At 39.5% G+C, this 18,953-nt stretch overlaps 2 protein-coding genes across 2 annotated transcripts in view; both read right to left on the reverse strand.

Moving 5' to 3' along the window:
• LOC137985046 (uncharacterized) overlaps positions 1-586 on the reverse strand; it is a 2,537-nt gene extending 1,951 nt beyond the window's left edge. The window contains exon 1 of the mRNA XM_068832482.1: positions 493-586. Within this exon, the coding sequence (XP_068688583.1) occupies positions 493-567 (75 nt within the window). The 5' untranslated portion in view covers positions 568-586. The remainder of the gene's footprint in view (positions 1-492) is intronic.
• Positions 587-2,109: 1,523 nt separating this feature from the next.
• On the reverse strand, positions 2,110-14,016 carry LOC137985289 (putative ZDHHC-type palmitoyltransferase 6). Its single transcript, XM_068832858.1, has 14 exons — positions 13,651-14,016; positions 13,321-13,377; positions 13,044-13,116; positions 12,016-12,086; positions 10,491-10,598; positions 9,118-9,441; positions 8,818-8,886; positions 8,381-8,444; positions 7,346-7,405; positions 4,783-4,960; positions 4,321-4,364; positions 3,816-3,890; positions 3,608-3,684; positions 2,110-2,918 (listed from the first exon to the last, which is right to left on the reverse strand). Exons 1-14 carry the CDS (start codon positions 13,983-13,985, stop codon positions 2,786-2,788), a joined length of 1,668 nt encoding a protein of 555 aa, XP_068688959.1. The 5' UTR covers positions 13,986-14,016; the 3' UTR covers positions 2,110-2,785.
• Positions 14,017-18,953: the final 4,937 nt, after the last annotated feature.

Raw genomic sequence — 18,953 nt, forward strand, 5'->3', positions numbered from 1 at the left:
ACGGAGTTGATAATGTAAATTGGCCACCGTACAGAGATTCTAAAAGCTGACGTTTCGAGCGTTAGCCCTTCGTCAGAGCGAACCGATTCGCTCTGACGAAGGGCTAACGCTCGAAACGTCAGCTTTTAGAATCTCTGTACGGTGGCCAATTTACATTATCAACTCCGTTGATAAAACCAAATTTCCTTTATTTGGGTACGAGTGACAACCCGGGAATTTGAGAAGTCGCTTAAATCGCATTCAATCAGGCAAATAACCACACAAAAAGCGAGAAAGTCACCGCGACAATAAAGTGCGGCCGTTTTTTGAGAAATTTTGCGTGTAAATATCACTTTCAGTTTGTTATCGAGATTCCCAATACAAGTGATCACGAAGCAGAACCCGGGAGCAGAACCCTTGGCATGTGTGGATATCACGCGTATTGGATTATTTTCCAAGTAAGTTTAAAATAAAGCAGAGGTGAAACATCTTTCCAATAATTTTTTCACTCACTTGAAGCGCCTGAGCTTTACATGCGTCCTCAACAAATTGTCTCAAGCTGTCATCCTTGTTCTCTCTGTCGTCCATCTTGTTTTGACAGAAAAGACATTTCAATGGAATTACATACAGCGTAGCACTCAGTCTCCCACCGAAGAGAGAGAGCCTGCTCGCAGGCTACTCAGTCGCCCGCAAGTTGGAGATCTATTACTTTACCAGTCGAAGTCGCAGCACTTTTCCTTGCAAGTATTCAGTAAAAATGTGGACAATTTCAAATACGAAACCAAAGGATTGCTCCATTGATTCCTCTCAAAGAAGCTCCTAGCCAACCCAAGGCAAAGATTGCCTCCTCCAAATAGAATTTGATTTGATTTCCCTCAATCGGGTAGCCCACATTAAATATTCTGAATATTCGAGATGCACTGTTGTAATCACTTTTACGAGCTGAAAGCTGCACAAATATTTAACATCAGAACAGCGTACGATTTGTTCAAGTTGGCCCAATGACCTTGCAACAGATTGCAGCTTTACATCCGCAAGTCTTAATACTACTGATCGATCATCCAAGTTTATAAATCCAACAACAAATACTTGCGGAGCAAGGCAATTTCTCACGTTTCATTCGGTACGACAAAATCAATAACAACACTTAAGTCTTAACGTCTTTGTCTTACTACTCGCTAGTGATTTAGTTAAGCATTAAGGAGAGAATGGGGATAAAACAACCTAAATATTGACATGTTTTCAGCGTTCCAGTTAAATTGTTCACGTGGGGGGTTATGTAGACCATTTGAGGGGTCACCCAGACGTCATGCCAGCATTGGCCCTTTGGCTCACATGTTCACGCGTTGAATTTTACTTTTCTAAGTTTTGGTAATAAATTCAGTGCAAAGATAACAAAACTAGCCTGCAAGCAGGCTCTTTGAAAATGGCGCGGGGACGAAATATAGGTCGGAAAAATTGGGGCTATATTTCAACTGCGCGCCATTTCAACGGAAGAGTCTGCTTGCTTGCTATAACAAAACACGCTCTTGAGTAAAACTCTCTTATTTCTTCTTTAAGTGAAATGGTCTACAAAAATCTAACTGCAAATTGCTCTGACGGCCGTTTTCCTGTACGTCATGCATATTTTACAGTTGCACTAAACAAACGTTTGCTCTACACACTAAGGAAGGACTGAACATGTTGTTTCCGCATCATAATTCCTCTTCTTCTCAGTCTAATCTGATGCCAGGTAAAAACTTTTTTGGCTTTACGTTTGCACCACAAAGTATCGCAAAAGCTGGGAGTTCCAAATAAAAGGCAAGCCAAAAGACAGATGAAGAAAAAAATAGCATAGTCTTTGTAAAAAACTCTGAATTTTGAATTCTCAGCGAAAGATTCATGATAATCGATCCTAAAAACACCAAAATTTCTGCAGCCTCTGACTTCTAGGAAGCAAGGGGAAGGTCATGATTTTCTGTCAAAAGGAAGAAATTGATCACGTGCTAGCTAACCACAAAGGTACACATACATGTAAGCACCTTGTGTCAAGGTTTTTGTTTACATTGAATGAACTACGGGGAAGAATATAGTCTCCTTCGCAGCCGTCTTTCGGGATGTCAAGTCGTTCGCCGCTTTCAGAGTTAAACAATAAACTTTTTCGCTAAGAAACGTCTGTCTTTCGTTTTTTAATTTTGCTGTAACATTTAACTGAATATTTACAGTTCATCTGTCGGGTCAGGAAGCCTTGTTTGTCGGGTTATTGACCCGAGACCCGACTCTTATCTGGAACACTGATTTTCAGTTACACATCCTTCTGCCGCAACCTTATCTATTTACACCATTTATTAATTTAGTTAAGAGCCTTTCCGTAACTGTAAGTTAACAACTTCTTAAATACAGGAGCAAGAACTTTGCTCGAAAGAGATATCCGCTCATGGAAGGTCCCAACGTAACGAAAAGTGGCGAGCATTTTTTGGAGGCGACGTTTCCACCGGGCGCCACCTGAGAGCCAATCAAATTTGCAAGCGAACTTTTTTTCACCGACGCATCGCTACTGTCTCCATCGTCATTGCTTTCCTGGTTATCATCCTCATCCTTATCATCTCATGCAATCTTCATTATCACATGTCACTATCATCATCATTATCATTGTCAACATAGACACATCCCCGTCGTTTCTACTGTTATTAGTATCATCTTCTTGATCGTCACTTTCTTCTTGTTTTTCTTAGTTGTCCATGTCGTCGTTTTTTTCTCCTTTCGTCTCTATTCTCTATTCATACTAACAGAAGACAGCGCAAAAAGCCTCGCTGTAACTCAGTGCTCAGACCAACTGATGGGCTTGCTCCTTCATCATTTTCTTATAAAACGAATATTCGCCGAGAAGAAATTGGGAAAAAATCTTCATCCTTTGGGACCAAGGTACTCCTGTAAAGCTCCTGAGTTTTTTCCAGGTTCTGTATTGGAGAGGAAAAAAAATTCCAATTCCTGATATTATTTCCACTGTTGCTTATGAACAAAATAAACAGCGTAGTTGTTACATACATTAAAGTTTGTCCAGTTGATTTTTTATAGTTGAACTGACCATTTAAATGAAAGTTACGTGGCAACAGGCCATTTTCAAAATATCAATATTCAACTTGATAGCAAGGTAGAGGGCACAAAAACAATAGATACACGTTGGAATGAATGTGAAACTTTTCGACGTATCATCCACTTTCCTTTATCTTTGTCCTCTAAACCTCTCTTTCAAGCTGAATTTTAATATCGAAAGTAGCCGATACTTTTCAGTGAGGCCGCTTATTATGCAAAGGTAGTTCTCACTTTGATTTCTTCTCCTTTTGTAGCAAAGAATTTAACCAAATCATTGAAATGAAACCTCTTAAGCAGTGCTTTTCTCTGGTGCTTTGAAAATAGGTTTTTGCTTTTTTTAAGGGGATGAAATCCTTAAGTGTGACAACTCAAACGAGTTGAGTCTGTCGATGAAATCGACCAAAGAAACCCATGAAAATAGACCTTCTTGCAGATACGGCGGCCATTTTGATTTCTATTGTTTCGAAAGACATTATGGGATGCTCAGGGGGCAAATTACAGAAATCAAAATGATCGCCTTATCTGCAAAGAGGTCTAGTCCAATGGAGCTGACCTGTGCATTGCACGTCCATCTGAAGAATAATACGTGGTTCCTCCGTCGCTTATAACCTTGAACTGGAAAAGTGTTAACTAAAAAAGGCAAACAAAACAAATTTGCTACCAAGTACTGAACTGAATTTCCAGAAATTTGCACTTCATGTATCATAAAAAAAAAAGACCGTACAGTCCTTTGAAGAGAACAATTCTCCGAAACCACTTACAAATAAGACGTAGAAAAGTCCAAAACAGTTGGTGACAAAAAGAACTGAGACGTAGATATCCTGTCCCATGGCTCCCTGAAGGGGAAAAATGACATTGTAAGTACAAATGCACTTACACACACACACACACACTTCACTTTATTTCTCATTACAAAAATTAATAAGTTTAGGTTGACCCACAGATAGCAGATTTGCTATTCGAGGCGGGTCAATCATCAACATTCTTAAGTTACTTCATTACGTAAAGAAAGAACCTCGTGACCTTGAAGCGTTTAACTTGGTTCAAAGCTGGGTCTTTTTAGTTTAAAATTGTCCTTATTTGGATGTAACGTAGCTCGTGCATTTTCCCGCGCATGCAGCTTCGACCTTGTTTTTGTCCATATTTGGGCATAAAATTGGTTTCTTAAAATCCCCAGCTTTGTTGCAAGGAAAAGAGATGCAAGTTACACGCTTCAAGGCCATGTGCTTCTAGTAAAGAAACTAAAAACTGAAGACATGTACTTACTCCAAACGAAGATGACTCTCCTATGGACACTTTCAAATTAAAATCTGTTGGGGAAAAAAAACTAGTTCAAGTGGAGTGCTTATTAGAAAACTTGTATTTCTGGACATATCTGATGGGTGCAAGTACCATCTGGGAGATACGGTACCTGCTAACAGTGAAAGCGTTTCGATGTCTTGGACATCAAACCTACACTTGGCGACGAAGTAAAAAATAAAAATAATCGACACAAACACAGTGTTCAGGTCACTTACACCAGTGCCCCTCAAAATCCCGATGAAGTTAACTGTTTACAAAATCTAGTTAATGATGAATGACAATTCTGTAAGTTGGAGACAAAATACTAATCACCTTTCATACGACAATTTATTCGACAATGAGTAAGTATTACATGCATCCATTACACTCAGTTTTCAAAAGGAATGATAAAACAGAAAAGTAATTAACGAGCAAGTAAACACTTACAAGATGATGCTGCTCTCACAAAAAATGCATTTGCCAGCAAAATTTCTATCATGAACAACACAAAGGATCGGTGATTGTTGCACGCCACACAGCGTGTTAGAAACAAACAATGATGATCTAAACTCAGCATACAAGCATTACAGAGACGACAATGTTTTGTGAGCTTGGGCATAACAATCTGAGGAAGAAATTATACATGACATTAATAACAGAGACACAACGTAGCTACAGTCTCAAAGTGAAAACCCCTCGAGATCCCAAGAAAATAGAGTTGGTGAAGCTGTCACAATTTGATCCGAGTTTGAATCCAAACTGGGAATCACTTGTGGGTTGAATTTGTTCTTGATTCTGCACTCTGATCAGAGATATTTTTTCTAGGGTACTCCGGTTTTCCAACGGGAGAGGGGCAAGAGAGTTCTCTTCCTTTTTAAAGGGCCACTCGAATTTAACCTTTCTTTGCAGCGTCAATTAGGGTATTGCAATGATCTAGTCTATACGGCGGTTTTCTTAAGGGAAGGAGGAAAGAAAGCCATTCATTTTAACAGGGCCCCTCTTTATTACAGCCTACAATGGGATTAGCTAGTCAGTGGAAAACACATCTTATGAGGATGAATGAGATCACAATCATTCACCGAACCGCAAAGGTGGATACACTATGAATGGGGAATTTATCCTCTCGCCTATGGTTTAGCATCACAAGAAGAAATCTCTTTCTTTTACTCACCGCTTTATGCGTCGAAAGATGAAAAAATACTTAATAGCAATAAAAACAAAACTACTTGGTTTATGCCAATAGAGAGAGTTTCAACTGAGTGTCGTAAAACCAAAACCAAAAAAATTACTTTGGCCAACAAAAAAGGACAGGGACAATCCAGTAAACAAATCAAAATTCGAAGTAATTACACGTAGCCGACACAAAGCGCAGAAAAATGTGAACGTGCGAGCCAAGATTGGATTTGGTTTTACTTGTGATTGTGTGGTTCCAGAAAATATCCATACCCCCACCACGGAAGACCATTGGAAATTCCGAGGGAGAGCGGGGGTTAAAGGGCAGTAATTTCCAAGGGGTAGGGGGGTTTCGTGGGAAACTACTTTTCCAAAGGGTCATGAACCACATACAAACCATTGAAAGCAACATTCGATCGATCTGAAACACAAAACACACTATCGGATGATGTTTTGAAACAAAAGTCAGTTTTGAGATAAAGTTAATACTATTAGCTTCAATGTTTCTGTTTTTCTTTGAGTTAGCTTGCGCTACAATCTCCCGAAGCTAAGAACAATGTGTCTTTCATTTCAGACGCATTCAAACCATTCAAAATGGTGGTCTCAACTGGAGTCTCGGCCCCAGACTTCCAGCTTTGTCTCTTTTTCGTCCAACCAACACTTCCGTTCACTTGAGTACCACTTTTCGCTACCTTCACATGCAGTAAACACATTTTTGATAGGATAATTTTATGTTTTACTGGGGGTAGTAACTCATTGAAAATGCGATAAGACACAAGTTCCCACCATCTCAACGCTTGCGTGCAAGGACATTTTCTTTTTTGTGGGTGGCATTTAGACCACAGACAGGAACCGGGAGTCAAGTTTTCTCTTCTTTGAGTAAACGCAATATTTATTGCGGCCTCGGGAAACGATTGTTGAGGTTCAGTTCATTGTGTCAAACTAGAAATTCTAAAACAGGAGTTTGACTACTCATTGGAGGAAGTAAATCGCGCCAAAAACAATAACAGTCGCCCTCTCGATTCCATCCGTGGCTCAAAGGCAAGCAACAGTGAGGCTGTGTGTCATGTACCGGCGAGAAGAACTGCTGGAGAGTCAGTAAATTTGAAGACTGCACATAAATTGCCATATCTAAATTTACAAATAAGATGGATTATTTTGGCGTCAATCGTAAAACAATCGCCTTTGTGATAATGTTCACGAAACCTACCGCGTCAATGTGTGGTCCCTAAATATTAAAGAATCAACCTGAAGAAACTGACAAAACGTGTAGGCAAAGGAACCTTGTAAGTTTCTGTTTTATTTACTATGGTTTGCGAAGTTGTTTAAGCGAGTGAAATGTTCTCATCGAAGTTCGCACAAAAACGTGAAACAGTCGACGTGCAACCCAAATGTTTAAGCTTTGCAAAGTTGATAGCGCACAAGCTAAAAGTTTAGCTGGATAATGAGCTTAACAAAGCGTTATGTTTTTCTAAAAGTTAACCTTAATGTTTACACTCTTGTAATAAAATTCTACCGTAATTACTTAACTAATTCACTTTCATTTTTATAAGTAAGAAAATTCTGGAAATTCCTGAGGGGAGGGGGGTCATCAATCCTGGGGGGAGGGGGGTGCAAATCAAAAAGTCTTCCGTGGTGGGGGTATGGATATTTTCTGGAACCACACATTGGTTGAAAAAGTGGCGCAAGAATTTTGAACCAATCACTGAGTGAAGTAATGCAAAACCAATGCAATTCACTAATTACTTTCGACACTCAATTGAAAACCGCTCTATACGCCAAATACTACAGACTAGAGAGTACACTTACTAAAACTTACCCGCGTTTAAGTACCTACCTCACAAACCCAACAGAAATCGTCTTCTGATATCACACCTTTTGCAACATCAAGAATTGTCTGCATACAAAATGAAAAAAACGGGGTTGAGTTCTTTTAGTTGATATGTTAATGTGCCGAGAAAAGGTTCTGCCCGCCCTTTCTAAGGAAAAAAAAAAAACAAACAAAACAATTATTGCTCTCCTTGTTGGCATGCACATAGGGAGAACGCATGTTTTATGAGTCAAATGAGTCAATAAGTCAATGAGTCATGAGTCATGAGAGACTGAGAGTCAGTCAATATAGCAATAATTTGTTGATTAAGCCTAAGCCCTTGTTTCAGTGATTAGGCCTAGGCACTATCTGAAATTTTAGCTTTCATTTTATGGTTTAATTAACTGCACTAACTCGTTGACTCCTTGACTCATGACTCATTGACTCATTGACTCATAAATACTTGACACTCGCACATAGGACAGGCTGCACGAGTTTGATGAAAGATGATTGGTTTACGAAAGATAGAACTGATCCTCACACTTCACATGACAATTTAAGCAATTTTTACTTTACAGATACCAGAAAAATTTAGGCGGATTTTCAGGTGTCTATAAAGTAACAATTGCTCAAATTGTCTATTCAAAAACTCATTAATAATTCATGAGCCTAACAGCATACCAAAACACAGATAAAACGTCACGTTCATGAGCTTCATATCCCGAGAAAACACTCCTCATCTAAAGAATACTGATAAGGCATAGTTTGTTTTTCTTGTATGATAATATCTTCCCCTCACAATTTGAACCTTTGTTTGGACTCCCAAAATTACTCGGCTATGCCTCGTGTTTTTAAACCCGATAAAACGCTACTGCTCGTTTTTTAAACATTACATGAAGTGCAAGGCTGTTGTTTATAAACCGCACCTCAAATACACAATTCTTTCATGATTGGTTTATTTGAACACGTATCTACAATGAGTGACCATTTTATTTGTGTCACACAACAGTCTATTTAAACCCCTTGTGGTGCAAATTCAAACCATTACAGAGCAACCCTCACCAGTGTCTCCCCAGTGTCTGAGATTCTGTTGTACTTTACAATGCCAGGGTCCGAGAAAAGCTCTCTGAAAAAAGTAAACATGATGATGAAAGTTTCTTCCTGTAGCTTAGTGGCTAGGGCCGCAGGTCTGCACAAGTTATCGGAAGGGCATGGGTTCAACAAATGTTTGGAGCACGACGAGTTGGTTTTATTAAACGATTTGATACAAGTCGAATTGATACCGTGAAAAGATAAAATGGCTGACATTCTGACTGTTAGCCCCTTCGTCAGAGTTCAGAGCACTCCATTCTTCCCTGGTCATGGATTTACGGTCAAGTATAACCATGTCATAGATTGAGGAAAAAAATTAGGACGGAGTCTTTTTTAAACAGACTTGTCTCTACCAGGAAATGAAGAAAAAAGTCAGTAAAATAATAAGATATTTGCACTTCACAAACCTTAAACTTATTGAGGTGAAAATCAATAGGATGACTGCAAGAAATGTCCACAAAAACTCCGGCCAAAGCTTTACAAAACGTTAAGGTATTCTGCAATGAACCTCTTGGTAGAATTGCTAATGAACAATTTTTGGTTGAGGGCCACAAGATTTGCTAATGTATTCTTGTGATTAGTGATTGGTAAAAAAAAAAAATCATTTGACCAATCAGACATAAACCCAAAATTAAATGTGACCTAACTGGCTAGTACACAGCTTCGTGTAATTATTCAATTACATTTGCCATGTATTTCAAAGGATATGAGGTACCAAATACAAAAAATAACAAAGCAAGCTTTGTGTTATTAATCCAAAGAAAAACCCAGCAAATGCTGGATTCTGAAGTCCAGAAATGTGCCGCATTCTGTGCTGGGAGAACAACCATAAATTGGAGAACACAATGATTGCCACTGTTGAAAACACGGCAAAGAAAGCTGAGAGGTGATTGAATGCTTGTACAATGAGTAGAATTCCACATGAAGGAGACAATAGAAGCATAAACCAGGGCATCCAAGCGCTTGGAGGACGGGTGGGTGGACAGCGACTGGCTTTCCAGTATTTGAGATGTCTCTGAAGCCATAAATGTCTGTTGAGGGGAAAGAAGTCAAAGCAATGAGTAGAATTCCACATGAAGGAGACTTGTAATAGAAGCATAAACCAGGGCATCCAAGTGCTTGGGGGACAGGTGGGTGGCAGCGACTGGCTCTCCAGTATTTGAGATGTCTCTGAAGCTATAAATGTCTGTTGAGGGGAAAGAAGTCAAAACCCTATAAATACAAATTAATGGTCAACAACTGTCATTTTGAAACAAGCTACTGGGCTTGTACCATTAAATGTTTCAAATGACCAGAAAATCTTATGACCTTAACAGCATGTGGTGCTGCAAACAAGAGCAGAATGATGTTTAGTTACACTCATGTATTTTTTTGTTCTTGTTACTTTTGTTAGTTTTCTAAAGACTTGTCCTCTAGACTTCGCATTGATTTGCTATTTTTGCTACCTTCCAGAGAGAAAGAAACAGCAATTGTTATCCATTAGTAATTGCATGTATTAGAATGGCCAAAAACAGTAATTAACTGACAGTTTACTGCCTTCAAACAATTCTTACAGGTTTCAGGTTTGAGTGAGGCTCCAGCACTTGGCTAAGTAGCCAGACTTCTGGCTCTTAAAATTTCTCTTCTTGCTCTTATTGCTCTTACCATTTTAATTACGAGAGTAATTTAATATTTTCAGTTCATCTGTTATTTGGGTAGTTTTTGCTTCATCTGTGAGGGACCCTTTCCTATTATCTTCTGCATATTCCTGTTGGTGGTATTTTCGTCAAATAGTTCTCACAATTTCTGATTTGTTATTTTTCCGACCCGGGGTTGCTCAAAGCATGGTCAGCGCTAACCAGCGTTAAATACCATGGCAACCTATAGGTCTTGATAACTCTTAACCAACAGTTAGCAGTAACCAGGCTTCAAGGAACTGGCCCTGGATCTCTTGCATTTTCTAGACATAAGTGCAATGCTTTAAATCCTTGTACCCTCACCAACATGTTGAGATTGTAAATGAGCGTTCCCTTGAAAACAAGAATTATTTTTCATGACACTCCAAAGAAATCAATTCAAAATCTGTCTTTTACTACTTCACCTGGGAGTTTTTCCTTCCCCTGCATAGTCTACAGGTGACTTCTTCATAGCATCTTCAACATTAATCATTGATAATGTGCTTCTACTCTCAAGGGCCCAAGCCACTTCACTAAAGACATGATGAATTCACATGGAATTATTTATAATGTACATGTAGTAACACCTCTGATGATTCGAGAGCTTGACTGCATTTACCCTAGTCCATAGAGCATGACATATTGGGGAAGAAAGAACAGAAGAGAGTGTATAGGTTTTGTAATCTCCCACCTTATGTATGATGCAAGGGGCAGGTAGAAAAGTTGCACTGGATCAACTGGGATTGTTCACCTTGGATCGAGCAAAAGACGTTTTTGTAAACCAAAACTATTCAATGTTTGCCCTGATTTCACCAAGGTTAGCTTTACAGCTTGGGTGATTTCGAGAGGCCTTACATTTTTTTTACGTTGATCCAAGATGAGCAATCCAAGTTGATCCAAACCGACTTTGTACCTGCCTTGATGCAAGTGTTGTATCAGGGCCCAGAGGTTATACATGTAAATACAGTGCACAACACAGCAACCCTCTAGAAAAAGTCTGGGAATGAGTGATTCTAACGAGAGTCAAACCGAGGACTGATTACTGATTTGGATGCCTCAACATTGAGCTACAAAAGACTTGTGGATGTTAAGGCCATTAAATTAACTACATGGAGGTTTATGTCACAAAAATCATTTCCTTGCCTTGCAAGGTGATCCCAACTTTTGCTCTACAGCATCTGCAGTTCTTTCCCAAGATGCAGTAAGATTGCAATATGGAGCTTAATCACAGAACGCTTTTGAGACATGGTTGGCAACTGGAAGTAAGCTGGTTTGCCTTTTAATTTGTCCTCCCACAACCACATCTGTGTTGCTCAGTATCTTTTCTCCATTGGAGATGATTAGTTTAAAGTGCCCATAACCCAAAAATATTTTTTTCACTAAAATGAATCTTTGCACCTGTTCGAAACGCATGGCAGCTATTTTTTCCTTTTTCTAACAAATCCTGCCATTTCAGAGGCTTCGAAAGTTGAGAAAATCCAAGCATCTTTTGGTCACGACCGAGTGAGAAGGGGAGTGGGTCTATTCCTGTTTTTACGTCACAAACTGATTTACATTGCATTAACTCTTTGTAAAAATGCATGCAAAGTAGATTGTGACGTAAAAACAGGAATAGACCCACTCCCCTTCTGCCTCGGTCGTGAACAAAAGATGCTTGGATTTTCGCAACTTTCGAAGACTATAAAATGGCAGGATTTGTTAGAAAAAGGAAAAAATGGCCGCAATGCGTCTCGAACAGGTGCAAAGATTCATTTTAGCGAAAAAACATTTTGGGGTTATGGACACTTTAAAAATCTGGGCAACTATAATGTCCTGGCACGTGAAATGTTCTCCTCTGGTTGCTGTCCATGTCTTAAACTCATCCCATGCTTAAGCTACCTAGCATAAGGTGATTCTCAATTTTTCTTTTGCCGAAGCAGAAGGAGACAACGTACAATGAAAGGAGCTCACCAGTGGGCATACTTAGCTGCTAAGTGCAGTGGTGTTGTGTTTGCACTGTCTTTTACATCAGGAGCAAACCTCTGAACGGAAAAGATATATATCCATTCATTAACACATGACTGAAATAAACTTATGTTTTAAAGATGTCCTTTCATCAACTGGGAGGCATTAAATAAAGCCCCGAATGTACATGTACATGTAAGCCAGGCTGGATGCCCACTACATTTGCTCGTATTTGCCCTGGTTTTAAATACTCCTCCATTACTACCTTGATTTAATCTATTGCGGTCTTAATTTAAACTCCACTATTCTTTGCAAAAAGTGAACTTCTCAAATTCTCAAAGAAGAGATCCATGACGATGTTGTCATTTTCTATGCCATTGCCATAATGTCAAGCTCATAATCATAATCACCAGCACCATCTTTGTTTTTATTCTCTTGTTCATCGTGGTTATTGTCCTCGTGACATTACCTAATTCCTTCTCCTGATTCTTAACCCTTTCACTCCCAATAGTGCCACTTATAGATTTTACTATGTCTTACGCCAGACGATTTTACTCGTCAATGGGGAACCCCACGGGGCTGAAAGGGTTAACAGCCGCTAGATTCGCTCAAAAACTATGTCCCCATTAACCCTTTCACTACCAATAGTGCCACTTATAGATTTTACTCTGTCTAACGCCAGACGATTTTACTCGTCAATGGGGAACCCCACGGGGCTGAAAAGGTTAACCAACTCATCCTCATCATCTCCACTCTCCACTATCGTCAAAACTTACAATCATTATCAAAATCATTGGAAAATCATTAACCACGTCATTGCCCTCATCATAGTCCTCGTTAAGCTTGCCACTGATTTCTTCATCATTAAAGAACTTTATGACAGCATTTAAATATGCCTTGCTGGAGTCCTTAGGACTTAATTAGAGTTAATGTTTTAACATTCAGTAAATTTAAATGCATTATACACTGTAGAAGAAGCTTCTTTTCAAGCTATTGGAGCAAGGAATAGGCAGTGTACGTGGCATATATCTCACCTTATTGCGCAGGAGGTATTCACAGACTCTAACATGGCCAAGTTCTGCTGCTACATGCAGTGCCGTCATACCTCTAAAACAAACAAAGGGAAAGTTCTTTCATGCAGGTTGGTTAAACTCAACTGTCCCATATCTTATTATTCACAATGTTTCTGGGAACCTTTCAATACTTCTAGAGCTAATTACTTCAATGACAAACCAATGATTTAACACTTAAGACCTGTCATTTTGTAAGATGCCCTATGGCATAAATGCAAATATTTTTTTTATCTTGCACCTGTTATCCCTTTTCTTCAAACTCGCACCACAAGCTACCAAGTAATGAAGCTTTGATCTACAAAATAAAATAAAGTGTTAAAAATAATAAATAACTAAAGTACATGTATCCAGAAGGGGTGTTTGATCACGAGGATCAAATCGACCAGATCAACAGCTGAATTTTTGTCAAAAAACATTCGTTCTGCCCTTTCCACGACATGTGTTTCCAGTTTAGCTATGCTCTTTTGGCTGTCAAAAAAGGGTTCTTTTGTTTCCGTTGGTGGCACATTTGCTATTAACTGCTATTACCTAAAAGTAACCAATCTACCTACTTTATGAGCTCACTTACACAGATCCGCCTTTCGCAGCGTGGTGAATGCATGTTCTACCAGCGCTGTCTTCTGCTCTCAAGTCAGCTCCAATCTCCACAAACTTGTTCACACAATGCAAAGAAGCCGTTTGACAGGCGAAGTGAAACGGAGTCTCTCCGAACGAATTTGGTTGGTTCAAGTTTGCATCGTATTCTAGCAACATATTTACTATTTCTTGGTTGTTTTTCAACACTGCTTGGTGCAGAGGAGTCAGTCCGTGCCATCCTACTGAGTTGGCACATTTTGGATTGGACTGTAACAAATCCTGCAGGTCTGAAATATTGTCATGAATGATCACATCGAAAACCGCCATACTGGAGTACTTTGTTTGTTTGTGTTACTGCTGGCTATTTTGCTCGGACTACAATTTTATGTTCCGTCGGGACTTCCGTCGGGTATCACGGGGCCGGGGCATTGGACAAGTAATTTCGAAAAAATCCGGGTAAGAAATCAAAAGGTACGGGAAAAAATATCGGAAATTTGGGTATACGTTGCAAAGTGGTCCTGAAGTTCCACAAATTCCGGAACAACCATAGAAAATCTCGTCCCATTGGTTCAATCCTCCGTTTTGGGGGCAATAGGGTGTTTATTTACCGTGAACTTTGATTTTGTTTCATGTTTTTGTGTTTTTTTAAATGTTATTTTGCGGGAGAAGGAGCCGCAGAAATTACAAAAGCCTGTAAATACTGGATGAATCGGCACAACAATGTAAAACATCTACATCTGGATTGCATCATGAATCCACCGAAAGTGGCAGGGGAAAGTGGCCTTCGCTCGCTAGCCTGCCAGAAATCAACACGGTAAAAACAAGCTCGGAAATCGTCTCAGAAGGTTGCGAGACTCTTCCCATTGTATTAAACCGTTCTCATGTGTTTCTTTATGGCACTGAGACGGCAGTAGCTGTTAACAAACGTAAGAAAATTTGTCTGTGTAAAGAGGTTATTTTTTCGTGAAATGTGAGACGGCCATTTTATTTTCCGTAAACGAGATGAAGACGCCACCTTTACCACCCTCGTGGACTAACAACGGCACCTAACGAGCAAATTAAGCCAAAGGCCTTTGAGAGACATTTTTAGGCTCCTTGTAATGTATAAAGACTGTCTAAAGAGACGTTTTTTTTATCACCTAGAAGAATTTGATCTGTTCGGATATCAAAGATGAAAATTGAAGTGCTCGAAAATTTTAGGGAATGATATCTTCATTTCAGAAATTTCTAGCTGAACGTTACCCAGGTTACCGTTCTAAGAACTTCCCAGCAAATCATTTGCTCATCCCATCAGAAACTACGAAACTGCTGGGGGACCTTTTTAAGTGCCAAAAATTGCAGAAATATCCCTTCCGAAAACCCCGGGGGGTACTCCTCGGAATTCTTGGTGGGGGTGTGCCGCCCGGGTCTTCAAATCCCGACCCTATTTCAGACCTAAACATGCCATTTTCCACACCCATTTTTCAGACCTGACCTCTAAAATTCATACCCGTTTTCAGACCTGAACTTGCAAATATACACCCGTTTTCAGACATGGCTTTATAAGATCGTTACATTATTATAGTATCCGAGTGAAATCACAACAAAGTATATTACGTTAAAGCATAATATTTTGTATTAGGAAGTATAAAACACTGAGAATTGCATCAGGCACAAAATTCTAGAATAATTCACGCTTTAAATTGTGCCGTCATGAAAACAGTTTGCAGATATACTAATCGATCTAACGGGAACAGAATAACAGAACAGAACAATAATATAAAAAAAACGAACTCGAAAGGAATGAAAATACATTGACTCGTTATGATACATTATAAGGCCTATTAACATTGAACATAAATCTATCTCTTTTGTATCAATTTAAATGAAACAAAAAATCATTTGAAATTCAGTTCAGTTAGTTGTTCCAGTTACGTACTGAGAAGAAAAATATGTTTGTAAGCTTTCGTAAATGTTCCCGGCCCCAAAAACCCGACCCGATTTCAGACCATAATTGTCAAAATCTATAACCATTTTCAGACCAAAACGGCTCAAAAACCATACCCTTTGGGGCGGCACATACCTATATACCTTATATAGGGGAGTACCCCCCCGGGCCGAAAACGTAGGGTCAATTTTTCCCTTTTTGCGCCGGTATCTTTTGGGTGATATGTTAGTAAAGGAATCTATAATTGTTTCGCAAATTAGAAACGAAATTCTTAGAACAGCTTGACTAGTACTCTCCCGAACACATATTTCACCGAAAATTATTGTTGGGTGCCCCCCGCCAGGTGCAGTTAGTGCATATAGGAACGGCAGTGTGTTAAGTGGTGCACCGCCTTGTGGGATCCTCCCATGCTTCTCGGCTCCGACTCTTAAGGTCTTGCCCTTCATCAATTTAACGGTCTCACATTTCTTCAATCCGAACTCCATTATTATTGTGATCATCATCATCATCATCTTTTGAGAATTTCCAGGCTGACCAGCTAAAGCTAGTGGAGAGCCGTTTCAACGCTCCACAGTGACCCACCCCAACCCTAGCCACCAAGGGGGAGGGTACGGCTGCACCAGCCCCAGCCACCCATCATCGTAAAGGCCACTGCCAAATATATATTAAAAAGGCAGATGATTAAATTTAAAAATAAAAATAAAAATTTGTTATTATTATTGAAACTTTTTACACCTACAAGTGGTGAAAAACGAACCGAAGCAGGCATAGAAAATTCGCAAAAAAGTAGAGATTTTTTTCGCCGTTATCATAGTAGCAAAAAACTGGCCTTTCGTGATTCTTTGTCAAAGGAACGTTATAATGTAAATAAGAGAATAATCAGATTTATACTTGATGATTAACTGTCCCCTTAACACTAAAGTCAAACTCTATATCTCCATGCAATAAGCGCATTCAAAATTTCCTTATATTATTGCAAAAAAGTATGCTTTTTAATGATTTTCCTGCTACTGTATATGAAAAAAATAACTGAGTTCTCTCCGGTCTTCTTCTCATGATCTCCGCGGAAATTACAATCATTCTGTCCCTCAATAAAGCTAGAACAACCAGTTATCACTGGTCTCAATTTTTTTCCTACATACAATTTATTAAACTTATATTGCGCAATTATTAATACCACCGATTTTCAATTGCGCATATCAGCTAAATTGTGGAATGCGCTCCTGATTTTATCCGTACCACTGACTTAACAGGTTTTAAAATGAGAATCCAGGGCCGCATTTTGTTGGGCCGCTTTTTACATATATTTTTTTCATATTTAGTTATCTATCCGTATATGCTATGTATATTAGCTTTACATGTAATGTCCCGAAGATATTTGCTCTTGTAGTTACTCTCCAATTCGAGATGAAAGAAAGGCGGCTGAGTTTACGTGTTCTAAAATGAGAATCCATGCAGGACCTCATTTTGTATAGCCGAATTTCTTTTCAATTAATGTATCTTTAAATATTATATATTTTGATATGTATCCGTATATGATATAAATTTTAGATTTGAATGTAATATCTCGAAGATATGAGCACTTGTAGCTACTTTGAAATTCGATTTGAAATAATGTTTATGTATGTCTGCTACCTTTAATTTAGCAATGCGCGTGCGTACACTTTGTAATCTGCGATTCCAGCGCTTTAATACCATATGACAGATAAAATGACTTTTCCCTTGAATATATAAGCCATCGAATTCTTACGTTAAATTGACAAGGGTGGTCTGGAGCTGTGAGTAGGCGTGGGATTTGTCTCATATGGTTTAGGGGCCGACATATCTCTCCCTCAATGCCGTACCGGGAGGCAAGGTCGGTAGCAGAAAGCAGCGAAGGGCTAACTGCGTCCAAAAGCGATCGCACGGGCCGAAATCCCGGGATGACTCGTTTGGTACGACGCTCCAGCGCCGGTGTCTGGAGGTACTGCGTTTTTCTCTCTTGTTCAAACATTCCGTCATTGCATGCGTAAATGTTCTGGCTCTGCGAAGCGTAGCATACCAAAAAAACAGATGCTGGTTTTTACAAGGAATTGAGATTTCAGTTGATTCTACAGGCATAAACGTAACGTAAGTGACTGTGCGTGTCTGGTGTTCGCGAGACAGAGGTCAGAGATGTCTTACGCAGAGTGGGATTCAGTTTGGTTTGTTGTAATGATGGCTGTTCACGAGTGAAGTTGTCTCTCTGGCCTTTCTGTGGACGAATTCCAGGACCTACCGATACAATTTGGGCAACTCCGCATGCTTTGAAAGCTAAAACTTCAATCGATGCTGTATTTTTTGGTGGGACTGGGTGGCCCGACACTTAAAAAGATCTATGGAATGATAATCGGGGGGCCTTTCCCGCTGGTGGAATGACACAATTACCCAGAATTCTTTTTGGGCATGAACGATCCAACTTGAGAAGCACGAGACTGGCCCTCGTGATATGGCTATAGCGTTAGGGTTAGCCCTGGTGTGTGCTGAAAGGAAAGGATAGGAAAGGAAAGGAACTTTATTTAAGTGTCTATTCGTTCTAGCGCTGGAGCACTAATTGGGGACACTGTAAACTGAAATTAACAATTAACACAAATCAAGTCAAATGTTGGTTTTTGAGGAGAGGGGAAACCGGAGTACCCCGGAGAAAACCCTCTAGGTAGAGAACCAACAAACTCAACCCACATACGACCCCACATTGTTGGGAGGCGAGTGCTCTCATCACTGCGCCATCCCTGCACGCAGTAGACAGCACCCGTAGACAGCACCAGTAGACAGCACCCGTAGGCGTTTGATTCCTTAACAAGTTAAGAATTAAGAGAAGACAAAGACTGCAAAGAGCTCTCCAACAGCTCCTGTTATACTAGACCATTTATCTAGTTCGATTAAAGTTAAGCTATTTTCTTTAGAGAAGTTGGTAAGATCACACAATGGACCAATTCGGCTAACCAAATGTTGTACCCAATTCAGATCCTTTGAATAAAAACGTTTTGTTTCAAATATTTCCATATAGATGCGACATTATCATGCAAATGTACTGAATTTTTATTTTTTTAATTGAATGAATATGTAATAAAGGTTATATCAGCGAAAAAAAAAGGCAATACACAAAGAATCTTAACCCCGAGAGAGTTGAATTGGGTACAACATTGCGTTAGCCGAATATTGGTCTATTACATATTTTGTTATTGTCATTCTCCTTGCGGCGACATTTGATAACGGCATTTGTTACAAGCTGATTGGTTGTTTGCTACGTCACTTTCCGGCGGACCAAAATAAACCAAACATAAACTCATTTTTTTCGTGACAGAGATCGTGCGCAAAAGAGACCACTCACTTGACCACTGTACGAT

The sequence above is a fragment of the Montipora foliosa genome, chromosome 14, assembly GCF_036669935.1.
Source record: "Montipora foliosa isolate CH-2021 chromosome 14, ASM3666993v2, whole genome shotgun sequence".
Classification (NCBI taxonomy): Eukaryota; Metazoa; Cnidaria; class Anthozoa; order Scleractinia; family Acroporidae; genus Montipora; species Montipora foliosa.